The sequence below is a fragment of the Rutilus rutilus genome, assembly GCF_951802725.1.
Source record: "Rutilus rutilus genome assembly, chromosome: 2".
Classification (NCBI taxonomy): domain Eukaryota; kingdom Metazoa; phylum Chordata; class Actinopteri; order Cypriniformes; family Leuciscidae; genus Rutilus; species Rutilus rutilus.
The window spans coordinates 56,059,330-56,074,526 of NC_140210.1; the positions used below are offsets into that span (position 1 = coordinate 56,059,330).

Sequence of the window (15,197 nt, forward strand, 5' to 3'; positions counted from 1 at the left end):
TCACAGTGAGCTAAAAGTGTAACCTCACAGCGCACTCACTGTGTGCTCATTTTATGGCCACAATATGAGGTCACCCCAGCTATAAATGTTATTGGATTTGAACATTTTAGTTGAAAATGAAAATTAGGTTGACGTCTAAACATTTGATGTCAGGCTCCAACTTCATTAAACAACTCCACAAACAGCATTACCAGCTTCACTTATTACTAACCAGACTGACTTTATTTCTGTCAGACGTCTACAAAAGTTTTTATTGAGAATTAACAGAGGTTTAACTCTAATGTGTTTCATTTGAAGTCACCATAACAGTGATTAGTGTTTCCATTAGTTGGGCTCTTAAAGGGGTCATATAATGGTACATTCACTTTTACAAGTTGATTGTATTAAAATGTGTGTTGGCAGTGCCTGTACACAACCATCATAAAATGGTAAAAATCCATCCAGTGTGTTTTTTTTTTTAATCTTCTTATATGTTTTCCCCATTGTTGATACGCTGGAGCACTGTCTATGAGCAGAATGGCGTCTAAGCGATTCTGGTGTTCTGTTTTTGGGTGTAATAAGGAACACAGCAGTCATTTTGATGTTCCTAAATCCGAACCGCTGAAGACGCAGTGGCTGAGTTTGTTTTCGAAGGGAATCTTCCCCACGATCAACGTCAATGCTTTCATGTTTGTGCGAATCATTTCACACACCAGACTGCTTTACAAACGAGGTCAATATAAAGCTGGTTTTGCTAAGAAGCTGCTCCTGAAAAAAGGATCGGTACCAACTATTCGTGTTCCTGCTGCACCTCCAGAAGAAGAAGTGAGTGTAACGTTTTATTAACCTTTATATTAATATTTATATTAATCTTTGCAAATCGCTTGCTGCACGCTTCACGATGAATGCGGCTGTTTACACTCAGGGTACATTACGGCATGTTTTCTATATAGGACGTTCTCAATATAATTCATAATCCCACGTTTATAATGAACAATGCGTTATGGTTATTGTGTTATTGTGTTACAAACGGTGTACGCACAGAACAGAGGGGCGGGGTGAGCAAAGCTCATTAGCATTTAAAGACACATGCACTTAAACGGCGTGCTGAAAACAGAGCTGTTTTTGACCAGGTAAAATGAGTGTTTTCTTACAATACTAATGAGAATTTTTTATTAAAGTATATAACAAACTTTTAATTTAGACCCTAAAGAATCATATTAGCTTGTATAAAAATGGCATTATATGACCCCCTTTAACTCTTATTATATATTTTGTTTAATTGTGGCCGCTGTGACAGTGTGTTTGTCAAACACATTTGCAGCAGCAAAGAAAGCTAAAGTGAAATGAGATCAGGTGATGATGATTACCTGTTGATGGTTTTATAATCATCATGAAATAGATTCAAAAGACATCAGTGAATCAGTCTAACAATTGTGTTGCACCATTAATATATCCACATCACAAACCCTGTGCTGCAGCATGAGATCCAGCAATATTACAACAATCAGTTAGAGGATTTTAACAAGCATGAGCTCAAAAAACGTAACCTACGCTGACACACACAGATATCGACAATCAAACAGGAGTGAGCCACCCAAGGGCCGTCATTCCACGCTGTATGTGGATGTGGTAGATTTTTCCTAAACCTATTTCACGCCTGACCTAAGTCTACAATCAACGTCCCCTAACGTCTACAGTCGACGTTTAGTTTATCTGGGTCTCGTCAACAATCGACGTCCCTGAACGTCTACAGTCGACGTTTAGTATATCTGGGCCTCGTCTACAATCGACTTCCCCTATCTCTCACTTGTTCTCCTAACTATCTTGCTGCACAGCATTAATGCCAGACAGACTTCAGCAAATGTCCTTTAAATGCTTTAATCACGGTCGGGAGATCTCAGGGCAGTTCTCCAGAGAATCTCACCCAAAAAGAAGAATACATCAGGTTTTATAGGATAAAGACAGACACAACAAAAATAAGACCAGCATGACTAACATGTCACCTTCTATCAATATGATTGGTTCAATTGGTAAAGCAAGCTTTTTTTTACCCTCTGTTATTGGCATCAGCAAAAATATCTCAAATCCTCAAAAAACATTGTAAAGGGTTAAGAGATCAGTTGATTACTCATTATTTCATGACATAATACAGACAAAGAACAGAACGTTTTGGTACATTGTCCAAAGTTTGTCACAAAGTTAGACCTAGGAGGGGAAGTAAGATTTAGTTTGTTATATTGTTATATCTAGAAGGGGAAGTCAGGTAAGAGTTTATCATAATGTTAGAGTTAGTTAGGGGAAGTCAGGTACATAATGTTAAATCATCTAAAAGTCAGATTTTTAGAGCCAGAAACATGGTTAAAGGGGGGGGTGAAATGCTATTTCATGCATACTGAGTTTTTTACACTGTTAAAGAGTTGGATTCCCATGCTAAACATGGACAAAGTTTCAAAAATTAAGTTGTACGTTTGATGGAGTATTTCTGTTTGTCACAAGTTTCGGAAAGTTTTTTTCGAGTATGGGCATGTGTGACATCAGATGGGGTGGAATTTCCTTATACGGGTCCTAAGGGCACTTCTCCCAGAAGGGCGCGCGCGCACCTGTAGACCAGAGCGAGAGAGCGAAAGCAGTACGCCCATCAAAGCGCTGTGCTCGCTGCAGTCACAGGACTTTGTTTGTTCCCTGTATTTCGACGATGATTGTTTTCTAAACAAGGCCCAGTTCGACGCCAGATTTAGCAGTCCCAACGATAAAGGTTCACAGTCGTGCGTTGGAACCGCAGGCGGTGAGTAAAACTGCTTCAAATGTCTGTGTGTTGTTAGCTATCGGCGCGTAAGCACCGCCCACACGGCACGCCTCCAGCCGCTCGTTTTTTTCCGGAAAGACTCGGTACAGCCTATCTTTCTATTATAAATATAATAAAACTAAAGACTTTTTGGAGATATGAAGGATGCAATACTACTCTATAGGTACTCAAGATTAACATGAGATTGACTGAAACTGAGTGTTTCACCCCCCCTTTAATTCTAAAAGATAGTTTAAAAACGGGGTGGGGTGGGGGGGGGGGGTGTTTTTGTTTTAGTCTCAGAGAAGAATTATATGTCAATAATTCAGCTGCCTAGGGGAGTCCAAAATGTTCTGTACACCAGATCTGAAAGCACTTCTCAGCCTCTTCCAACAACTTCTTCTCCTCCATCTTATCTTTAGCTGTCTGATCATCAGTTCTTCTGTAATAAACTCTGACAAGCTCTTCATTAAACTTCTTTGGCAGAAAACTGGACAACTGTCAAGACAAATATCACACTCAATGATTTTTATAAAGATACTTGATCATGTAGTAATATTAATTATACTGAGCCAAACACTACAAAGTTCAAGTCCCTGTCTGATTGGTTTACCAAAAGAACACTATAAAGGAATAAATGGCACTCATTTAAAAAAAATCTGCAATGATCTGGAATAAAACCGTTTGGAGTGTCATGAATACCTGATAATATTTAATGGTTGAAGCTTGGTTGGGATTCCTCTTGCTGTAGAAATAGATGGATTCAATGGGGTTTTTGTCCTTCATGCCGTGATCCAGATCAACCACCTGAGTAAGAGATGAAATTATTTGTTTGTGAAGATATGAAGGCAGATGTGAGGGATGAAATCAGTTGAGTGTTTTTATTTCAGAGCAAAACTGGCATCTTAATCACTTTCAATCTAGTTTAAGCACTGAATAACTACATAACTTACATAAACTGGTAATTCTTCAGCGTTCAGAGAAACAGTCGGGTCAGTGGGTTTGTACTTCTGCACTGCAGCTTTCCATGTTTCTGTCAGCTGTTCCTGAATTTGCAGATTTGAGAGGTTTAGTCAAGTGCAGTACAGTAAATACTAAACCAATGTATTTTTGTTTTCTGACCTTTGACTTGTTTTTCTCAGTCAGACGAGCTTCTCCCACAAACTTTGGCAGTTTTCTCCAGACGATCTTTTCCAGGATGTTTCTGGATTTCTTTAGATTATCAGCATTGGAGGACGAGATCTGCTCAAAGATCTCATCTGACGGAAGATTCATTATTTTAGCTAAAATAGTGTAAAAGTATTAACAAATGACTTTCTTCAGACCATTATATTATTTCCCTTACAGATAAAAATGGAAAGATCATGGCTCATTTATCTGAAGTGCAACCTTATTATCTGAAATGATTTGTTTCAGTTATTTTGAGTATAATTTCCCAAAACCAGACGTGCCACTCATATTTTAGCAGCAGACTCACTCAGAGAAAGGTGGCTAAATGTTTTAGATTTCAGCTGACCTGTGAGTTTGCTGTATTCCTCTGCTGTCTTTATGGCTTGAGAAATCTTCAGCATATCTTCAGGTTTCTCTTCATGAAGATCACGATCAGCTAGTACGAGCGCTTCTGCAAACCTAACACATAGAAAACCATACAAGTTAGTGTTGTAGCATGTACAGTATGCTGTGGAAACATGTAAGTGTAAGGCCCCATGACTTCCATGATGCAGAACACACACGGAATTGCGAAATTCAGTTTCAGAATGTCGCAGAATTTGTCAACTTTTGGATGAATAAATCAAAAGTAGGTCAGTACACTTAATTAAAATGGTGATATGTACTAGTGTCTGTGAATATAAAACAGCAAAAGGCTATTTAAATATGAATCCTGCATGTTCTGTGTGTCTCTGTGTGAAAGAATGGTTTGGTTTACTACACACACTGAAGCACGCGTGACTCTCACAGTGAACACATGAACTTCATCTCCAGAGCTGTGTCATTTCATGAGCTTTTTACTGTTTCATTTGAGAAAACTATCGTCATATCATATACACACAGAAACTTAAAGGTCTTCACAGCAACCCGTCAAAATAAAAGTTTGGTTTAACTTGTGACAGTAAAATGTACACCTTAACCCCCTGGGGTCGCCGGTATCGCCGGCGATACCAGCTCGCTTTTTTTCTTATCAGTTCAAAAGAGATTCATTTTGCTCTGTTGACTTTGATATTACAAACAAGTTTCATACATCAATCGATTCTGTTAAGTGTGTATTATTTGTGTGTATACTCACAATAAAAACAAAGTGTTGTGCTTTTTGCCAAATAAAGAAAAATAAATATGATGCGAGTTCTGCTTTCTCTCTGTCAGTGAAGTCCATTCTGAAACGCGTCCGAAAATGAACAATAACTCAGCGAATATAAGTCAAACAGGCATACAGACACACAGGCATGAAGCTTGAATTCTCTTCTTTTAAATTAAGTAATTTATATAAAAAACAAATATTCTCAGTTCATGTAATATGTAAGAAAAGAGCGAGATGTCAGTCGTTCTCATCTCTAATTATTTTTAATGTGACTCCGCCCACAGAGAGCGCGCACTATTCAAACGCAAATGACTAAGGCAATCCACGCAAACTGTGAATGCCCCCATATCAGCTCGAGAAAACACATCAAGTTTAATCAGATCATTGTACTTGTTCACACCGTCTTGCAGCGCTGTGAGGAATAATACTATCGTAATAATAATAATGGAAAATGTACCTCAGAAGTGCTGGTATTTTGAGGAGCAACGGATGCCGCTGAGCTGAGGAATACTGTAGTAATTTGTTTTCCTTCTCAAGTGAATCGCGTTTCTGTGTGTGAATGAATGAACCCCAGAGATGCGCGCTGTTTACCACAGCTCGCAAAAAGACAGTTTAAATTTGAATCGCGTTTCTGTGTGTGAATGAATGATGATGTTTTAGCAAACTGTATTGCTATACTGAGATGAGTAAAAATCGACTGAAATATGTTGAAATAAAATGTAGGCTATTTGTATAAGCAACGTATTAAACTGCAAATTAACCTTTATATGCCCTAATATTTCATAAAAACAACGTTACAGTCAGGCGAAATATGAAAGACAACATTTTGTTGACTAGATTTGGGTACAGTTTTTACTGTAGAATATACTGCCACATCAAATAAGCTTTTGTTTAGCAATTTCTGTTCATATGTTCTATATATGTATATGTATATGTACATGTACATGTATATGTATATATATATATATATATATATATTATAATAAATATAAATATTTATATTTAAATATTAATATAAATATATTATTATAAATATAATACTATTTTTGTCAAAAATAAAGTCATCAACTAAGATGTTAGCTGTTCCAATGTTGGCTATATTCAAACTAATGAATACATATGATAAAATGTAGGCCTATAATAATGTTTTTACAAAGAAAGAGTACACTTGAAATATTGTTGAAATTGTAATTATTGTTGTAATTGTAACCTTTTTAATAAAATAGCAAAACATATTTACAAGATAGATGTAAGCAAAATCTTAAATGGTCAATATAAGTCTTCTTCTAAATATATCTTTTGTCCTTGCATTCATTCTTGTGGCTCAGTCAGTGTCACACCTGAATGAATGGCTCATTATGCAAGTCATTACGCATAATGGGTGGGACATTGTATTCTCAGGTGTAAACTACTCCTCCTTCACGCCCCCCTCGCATATTGGCTTTCCAAGCAAAACCTGTCTTACACAATTTAAATCAATGTATTGTTTTATGTGAACGATAAAGCAAGACTATTTTCACATAATTTTGAAGCCAGAACTCGAAGCGACAACATCCATTAGTCAAAAGTCTTGTGGACACATATTTAGTATGAGTTTTGTGGTCTTATTTCAGCAACTTTCATTTTTATTTTTTTCAATAACCACGCATAAACATTATTCTACAAACATCTACATACATGTTGCTCACATATTATGGTAGCCCTGTTTGTGCTATATAGAGTGAATTTACACCTTTGCCATTAACATGTTTATAAATATCTGAAAAAAGCACAAATGTCAGGGCATGTAAAAACATCACAAGTGCCCAAAAAAAGGGTCATAGGCTGCTATTATTGTAAACAAATTAATAAATTAATTGTTTTTATGAATTCAATTAATAAACAGACATCTTTATGATTTAACCATTTAAATGGAATCCAGTAGAAATATAACTAAAAACACGGAATATTGGAAAAAATAAAACGTATTTCATAGGGTTCCTGCCTCAAGTGGAGGAGTTTAAGTATCTTGGGGTTTTGTTCACGAGTGAGGGAAGGATGGAACGGGAGATTGACAGACGGATCGGTGCAGCTTCTGCAGTAATGCGGTCGATGTACCGGTCTGTCGTGGTGAAGAAAGAGCTGAGCCGCAAGGCGAAGCTCTCGATTTACCGGTCAATCTACATTCCTACTCTCACCTATGGTCATGAGCGAAAGGACAAGATCTCGGATACAGGCGGCCGAAATGAGCTTTCTCCGCAGGGTGGCTGGGCGATCCCTTAGAGATAGGGTGAGAAGCTCGGTCACTCGGGAGGAGCTCAGAGTAGAGCCGCTGCTCCTCCACATCGAGAGGGGTCAGCTGAGGTGGCTCGGGCATCTTTTCCGGATGCCTCCTGGACGCCTTCCCGGGAAGGTGTTCCGGGCGCGTCCCACTGGGAGGAGACCCCGGGGAAGACCTAGGACACGCTGGAGAGACTATGTCTCCCGGCTGGCCTGGGAACGCCTCGGTGTCCCCCCGGAAGAGCTGGAGGAAGTGTCCAGGGAGAGGGAAGTCTGGGCATCTCTGCTTAGACTGCTGCCCCCGCGACCCGGCCCCGGATAAGCGGAAGAAGATGGATGGATGGATGGATGGTATTTCATAGGGCCCTAAAATGTGTCGTGTTATGACTGTAACCATGGTTCCCTGAGAAGGGAACTCGCGCTGAAGCTTTGGGAACACCTCTACATGATTGTGTCTGAAACACGTGTGTAAAATCAGTCCAATGGCAGACAGAAAGTCACAGGTGGGGTGGCGTCAGGACCAGGATCGCTTAAAAGCACATCCGGAATGACTGGCATTAGCTTCAATAGGCCGAAGCAAGTTGATCACAGGGACGCAGGGAGTATGGCAGGGAGAAGCAGTGTCTCGTTCACTTCTCAGGGAACCAGGGTACAGTCGTAACCTGAGACATTCCCTTTTGAGGGAACTCGTGCTGCGTCATCGTCCTTGATGCTTTAGGAATGATAATACACAAATCACCAGACTTCCAAGTGCCTCTCTGTGTTAATCACTGCAAGCACTCTAAGAAAAAAGCACCTGTGAACCTGGTGTAGAGCCCAGGTCCAAACTGTAAAATATCTCAAATGTGAGCGGAATGGACCATCCTGCCGTATCGTACATATCTTGAACTGAAGCCCCTGACCATAAGGCCTTAGAGGCCGCCGTACTCCACTCTTGGTCCAAGCTTCTGATGCTCAAAGCACCACAGAGGAAGCGTGTCACCTACAGGTTTCTCCCCAGGGATGTTTATGCAGCAGTATAATCATAAAATAAGAGGCAGGCATGCAAGTGCAGCTCAGCAACTGTATTAACAACAGAACAGCCAGAGAACAACCAGGGAAAAGCAATCGACTGCAATCGATTCATTACATTCCGTAACATCCCCCTTTACAAATATGAACTAAAGAATTCCCTTCTGAAATAAGAAGTAAATAAGAACAAAATACTATATAAACTTTAGGCCACATAACATTTAAAATGACTGCAATAAACTTCAAATTAGGCACTAATGACCTGAAGTATCATGACTATAGAGTCCTTGTTACACTAACTGTTCTTTTCCTTTCCAAAAACTGCCACAGCAGCATTTCTAACCTATTACAAATCAAGCCTCTTGGGTGGCTTGGACAATCGGCCAGCCCTAGTGTAAAAGTGTACATCTGATGATGAGGGTTTGACAGGGCCAAGAAAAGCCTGTGGTATGGGCTTCGCAGGAGGTGAGTCAGCAGATGGAAGGGCCTCTGCAACACTCCCTTCCAGCATAAGAGGCAATTTGGGTTCAGTACTGTCCAATGCTTGTGTGGTGGTTGACTCTGCCGCTCTTAGGTGTACTCTGTTTCGTCTATATAGGGATCCACCCACATTCACAAGATAAGAGCGTGGTGCCACTTTCTGAAGGCAGGTGCCGACCCTCCATAGCGCAGGGTTTTTCCCTGGAAGGGGCTTCATGCGGATCCTCTCTCCTATGTTCAGCTCTGGCAGATCATGAGCTGACCTATCATAATAGGATTTTGCCAACTTCTTTCGTTGGTGAAGCCGCTCCACAACCCCAGTTACAACACTTGGCTCCAGAAGCTTGTTTGTTACTGGAAGAGACGTTTTCAGTCTCCGCAACATTAACCTTTGTGCAGGGCTACTGTCCATGTATTCAGTAAGGGTGTTACTCCAATGAAGGATTGCTTTCCAAGGGTCAGTTCTGTCGTGCATAGCTTTGCGCAGAAGGTTCTTAGCAATCTTGACGGCTAACTCAGCCTTTCCATTTGATTTAGGATGTCTTGGTGAAGAAGTGACATGCTCAAATTCCCAGCTTGAGGCAAAACGCTTAAACAGAGCACCAAACTGAGGGCCATTATCTGTGATCACTCTATCTGGCTGACCATGTCGAGCAAACTGAGCCTTGCAGCGCTTAATGACCGTCTCTGCAGATAGATCAGTAAGCAGTTCAATCTCCCAAAAATCTGAGAAATGATCCACAATTAGAAGATAGTCCTTTTGCCGGTGACTAAACAAGTCCATGCTGACGATCTGCCATGGCCTGCCGGGGATGTCATGAGATAGCATGGTTTCCTTCTGTTGGTTGTGCGCAAATTCATTGCAAGTTGTGCAGTACCTCACAAAGTCTTTGATTTCTGCTTGCATACTAGGTCAATACAGTGTGTCACTGGCTTGACGATAACATGTGTCACCTCCTATATGGCTTGAATGTATGCGCTTGAGCATCTCTGGACGTAGTGACTTGGGGATAATAGCTTTCTGTCCACAGTACAAAATACCATCTTGCACACTAATTTAATCTCGATAAGGCCTGAATTCTCAGATGATGTGTGTTGTTTTTTCTTTCTCATCAGGCCAGCCAGCAAGGACAGTGGCCTTAAGGGCATGTAGTGCATCATCCCTTTCAGTATGCTCCCTGATTGTCTTCAGCCACTGGTCCGTCACATTTAAGTATTCTGCTTGGTTGATGAGTTGTACATCATCTTGCTCTTTCTGCAGATGGCGTATGGCGTTCCGCTGGTAAACTGATCCCTTGCCTGTACAGTCAGCAACGGCCCTGCTCAACATGTCACTGATGAACATTTTAGGCCTCGGCTTGTAGACAACCTTGAGACTGTAGTTTTGAAGTGTCATGAGCATGCTTTGAAGACGCTTGGGTGCACTGAGAAGTGGTTTGCTGAATATAGTGATCAAGGGTTTGTGGTCAGTCTCTGCTGTGACCAACTCTCGTCCTTACAGGTAATGGTGAAATCTCTGGCAAGCGAAAACGATACTGACACACTCTTTCTTGATTTGAGCGTAATTTTTTTCTGTGGGAGTGAGGGCTCTTGAAGCGAAGGTGACAGTCTTTCCTCCTTGCATAAGACAGCACGCAAGACCACTCTGGCTGGAGTCACTTTGTACTGTGATAGGCTTAGTAACGTCATAATAACGGAGCACAGGCATCGATGTGGCCATGGATTTAAGCTTGCAAACTGCATCGTCATGTTTGGGTAGCCAGTGCCAAGGTGTGTTTTTGTCGAGCAAGCGCCGAAGTGGCTCGCAAACAGTCGACAAGTGGGGCATGAACTTGGCTAAATAATTAGCAAAGCCGATGAGACGCTGCACACCTTTTCATATGTGGGGTTGGGCATGTCCATGATAGCTCTCACCTTCTCTTGGTTGGGCTTCAATGTGAATGAAATGATAAGACCATGGAACTTCACTTCAGGGACCTTGAACTGCATTTTTTTTAAGCAGAGTCGTAGTTTGACATCTCTGCAACGCTCCAACAGGGCCTGAAGCTTGAGATCATGATCACTTTCAGCTTGCTGGTCTGTGTCACCGCAGCCAACGACAAGAATATCATCAGTGATGGGCTCAATCCCCTTTAAACCTGTTAACAGTTCATGCTGTTTCCGCTGAGACACCTCAGGTGCCACTGAGACACCAAATGGGAGCTTTAGCCACTGTTTCCTGCCCCATGGGGTCCAGAATGTGGTCATGAAGCTGCTCTCTTGGTCCAGCTTGCACTGTAAGAATGCATGTTTGGCATCAACGAAGGTGAAGTTCCTTGCTTTAGGCAGTTTGTATAGCACATTCTCCAGAGTTGGCATTATATAATGAGAGCGTTTCAGAGCTTTGTTTAGGAACTTTGGGTCCAAGTAAATCCTCAGCTTGTCTGTTTTTTTTTTTTTACGATCACCATGTTGCTGATCCAATCTGTTGGCTCTCTAACATCTGCAATATGACCCTCTTCCTGATACGCATCCAGTTGGCCTTTGACGGCTGCTTTCATAGCGATTTGAACATTCTGGGGGGCACACTGTACCGGTGTAAAACTGGTATCCAGCTCAAAGTGGACCTCACCAGGCAGAGATTCCACAGGCAAGTTGAACACATCACTGTATGTGTCAATTAACTGTTCCTTAGTCAGAGGCTTACACCATTCATGTTCCATTTTGAGCACGTCATCTGGGATTGTAAACTGCATCAGACTTTGATTTGTCTCTACTATCTCAAATGACAGTTGATATCTCTTTCCTTTGACCAAACATTCTGTTTCAAAAACACCCATGGAGTCCAGAGACTTGCCTGAGTACAGCCGTAATTTGACGTTACTGGGGCGGAGTGGTGTGTGCGGTGCCACCTTTACTTTATCCTTGTAGCTCATCACATTGCATGTTGCCCCTGAATCTAACGGACAACGCAGTGACTTGCCATGTAATCGCAGGGAAACAAACCATTTCTTCCCTTTCATGTGCACTGTGCTAATGGACTCAACCGTGTAAATATCCTCATCACTGTCCCCACTCCGCTCCTCCGTATTCCATGCAGTGAAGCTTCCCCTCTGTAGATCTGCTTTTGCTTTTAAGGCACACTTTAGCAAAGTGATTGTCAGTTCCACAGAGTCTGCATGTTTTGCCGTATGCTGAACAATGATCCCTGCCTCTTGAATGCACATTACCACTGTATCGGCATGTCTTGCTTGTGACTAAGAGTCTTGGTGAATTACTCTGCTTCTGCTGGTTAGGCTTGAATGGTTTCCTAGCAACAGCGTGAACCGTTTTGGCTGGAGGCATGCACATGGTGTCTATCGCTCTCATATGCATAGCGGTCTGTTCAGCTGTGCGACACATCTCAATGGCTGTGAGCAGTGTTAATGTTTTTTCACTTAACAACCTGCGTCTGGTCCCTTCATTTGTAATGCCCCGTACGATTTTGTCACGAATCATTTCATCCTTCAATCCACCATAATCACAAGTTACAGCTTTTTCTCTCAATCTGGTCACAAAATTATCTATGGATTCCCCTTCCTCCTGTTTACAACAGCCAAACACATACCTCTCATAAATTACATTCCTGGCAGGCTGGAAGTATGCGTCCAATGCATCTAGGATGGTTTTAATATCTCTCTGTTGCGCGTCTGTGAGATTCAAATTGTGCCGGTAAACGTCTGCATTCAGATCCCATCATACTTCTCAATGTGGCAGCTTGGACCTCCCTGTTCTTTTCAGCCAGGCCCGTGACCAGCGCATAATCCTCGAACTCTGCTCTGAATAAGTCCCAGTTAGCGCTCCAGTCTCCATTCATGTTCATCGGTGACGGCGGAGGTATGTTAGCCGCGATGTGGGCTGGTACGCCGCCAGACGGGCGAGGCGCGGCCGCAGCATTATCAGTGTCCATAATCGAAGAAATGGTAGGAATCAGCAGTTACAGTGTGAACTTAAAGGAACACTCCACCGTTTTTTCATATTAAACTATGTTATTCCCTTAACTAAGACGAGTTGATACATATCTCTCTCGTCTCAGTGCGTGCACTCAATCGCTCTGGCGCGCGGCGACACTTTGATAGCACTTAGCTCAGCCCAGTTCATTCATTAGGGACCAAACAGAGATGAAGTTAGAAGTGACCAAACATCTCCACGTTTTATTCTGGGGATATCTAATTTGATTTTATCAATAAATTCCACTAGAAACAAACCTTGTTGTATTATTTTGATTTAATACTGTGAAGCTGCTTTGATACAATCTGTATTGTGAAAAGCGCTATACAAATATACTTGACTTGACTTGACGTTTTCCCTATTTAAATACAGTTACACGAGTAGTTACACGACCAAGTATGGTGACACAAAATAAAACGTGGCACTTTTCTAAGCGGGTAAAAAGGATAACTAAAATGTATGGCGGAATAGCACTTGGGAGCCTGAAAAATCCTCTCCCCCTCTGCCTCTCACTTCTGTCATTAGAACTGATGTGACTTTTTACTGCGCTGAGTCGAAGTGCTCCCAAGTGCTATTCCGCCATACATTTTAGTTATAATGTTATTAAAAGGATAAGTAAGCCTTATAATGTTAGTATGATTTTAACATAAAAAATGGTCATAATTTATAAATAAAAGGCATTTTTCCAAGCCTGATTTTAGCCTCTGATTTGAACGCTCTGTTTGAAGGGGCATGTCTGCTGTGAAACTTCAGTGTAAATGCCCACTGCTGTGATTGGCTGACATGTTTGCATATGAAATAGCTAGTATTACATGTGGAACTCTCTCTAAAACTTTGACTACGTTTTTACTATTACAGCTTACAGCAGTGATCTCAAACTCAATTCCTGGAGGGCCACAGCTCTGCACAGTTTTGCTCCAACCCTAATCAAACACACCTGATCCAGCTAATCAACGTCTTCAGGATTACTAGAAACTTCCTTGCAGGTGTGAGTTGGAGCTGGTTGGAGCTAAACTGTGCAGAGCTGTGGCCCTCCAGGAATTGAGTTTGAGACCACTGGCTTACAGCTTATTATTACAGTTTATACAGTTTTTGGAATAACAAGAAAGTTTTGAAACTTACAGGGTATTTTTATAATATAACAAACTCTTAACTGTCAAAGGATCAAGGAACATCTGAATTCTCATTCTATGACCCATTTAAAACAAATAACTGTGATTTCTTGTTGCACCACTGCATCAATAGGAAGATAATTATAAATATAGCTGCAAACAGCAATTATCAGGGCCAAGGCGAAATGGCTGAAAAATCATTTAAAGAGTAATTAAAAGTATGATTTAATGGATTATCACTTACGACCAATAAGTGGCGCAATTACAAAATTGATGTGATGTGGTCAGAGTAAGGTGACAATGACACATACAAAGTTTGGTGTTAATATGTCAAGGCATTGCAGAGATAAAGCGAGAATAGTCATTTTGGCATCATGCCTCAGATTTGCTGCTGTGGTATACAAAAATCGTTTCGTCTATCGACACGAGATCCATAACTTTAAGTTGGCACAGTCTGGAGATGATACGATTCGATTTTAGTGAAGATCGGACAAACGGTCTAGGAAGAGTTTGAAAAAGTAGGTATTGAATAAAAAAAATCAAGATGTGCAGGAAGTTCAGCCAAATAAGGAAAACTTGGCATCTATGTTCTCGGCGTGACCCAATGAATATATTAAGACCAGTGTCATTACAATAGGCAGACATATTCAAACATATTCACACTTTTGACCAAAAGGTGGCGCTGTCTCGAAATCTTTTGAGTACCTTCAGGGGATGATGCTGATGGCACATTCTGAGTTTTGTAATGTTACACCAATGCATTTGTTAAGTATAGCATTTTATATCACAATACTGTATTGAAGTCAATGGGAATTTCATGTTTTGTTCTATTATAGCACCACCAAGAGGCTCAATCCCACCATTTTTTTTGTGTGTCCTCAGAGTGAGCCCATACATCTGTGTGTCAATTTTGGTGAAAATATTTCAATTTGCTTCAGAGTTATAGACATTTATATGAAAAAATAAACATGTAAAAAATGACTTGACACCTGACTTTGATTGGATTTTACTACCCCTTACTATCAATACTTCTGACAGTGGTTTCGTCTCGATCGGACTAGCGGTTTCGAAGATATTGGCAAATGTTTTTAAGCGCTAAATCACAACGCTACACAAACTGTAAGGCGAAACCTAGCATCGGTATCTTTATCTTTGGTATCGTTGGACTCTGCAAGGATTCAGGAACCTAATGAGGTGACTCCTTTGAAAATCAGTCTACCACAACCAGAGTTATAAGCATCTGAAACTTTTATTTTACCACTAGGTAGCGCTGGTCCGAAACTTCTCAGGCTCATTCAGGGCA

At 41.0% G+C, this 15,197-nt stretch overlaps 2 protein-coding genes across 2 annotated transcripts in view; both read right to left on the reverse strand.

Annotated features, from left to right (window-relative positions):
• Positions 1-3,100: 3,100 nt before the first annotated feature.
• LOC311279835 (deoxynucleoside triphosphate triphosphohydrolase SAMHD1-like) overlaps positions 3,101-15,197 on the reverse strand; it is a gene marked incomplete at both ends in the record, with an annotated part of 36,027 nt that continues 23,930 nt past the window's right edge. Inside the window, 5 exons of the mRNA XM_084391594.1 lie at positions 3,101-3,265; positions 3,470-3,574; positions 3,721-3,813; positions 3,890-4,026; positions 4,284-4,396. Coding sequence (XP_084247720.1) covers positions 3,101-3,265; positions 3,470-3,574; positions 3,721-3,813; positions 3,890-4,026; positions 4,284-4,396 — 613 coding nt within the window. The remainder of the gene's footprint in view (positions 3,266-3,469; positions 3,575-3,720; positions 3,814-3,889; positions 4,027-4,283; positions 4,397-15,197) is intronic.
• The window catches only part of LOC311286415 (uncharacterized protein), a 120,286-nt gene continuing 112,166 nt past the window's right edge, over positions 7,078-15,197 (reverse strand). The window contains exon 2 of the mRNA XM_084402629.1: positions 7,078-7,230. The gene's annotated coding sequence lies outside the window, so the exon portion shown is untranslated. The remainder of the gene's footprint in view (positions 7,231-15,197) is intronic.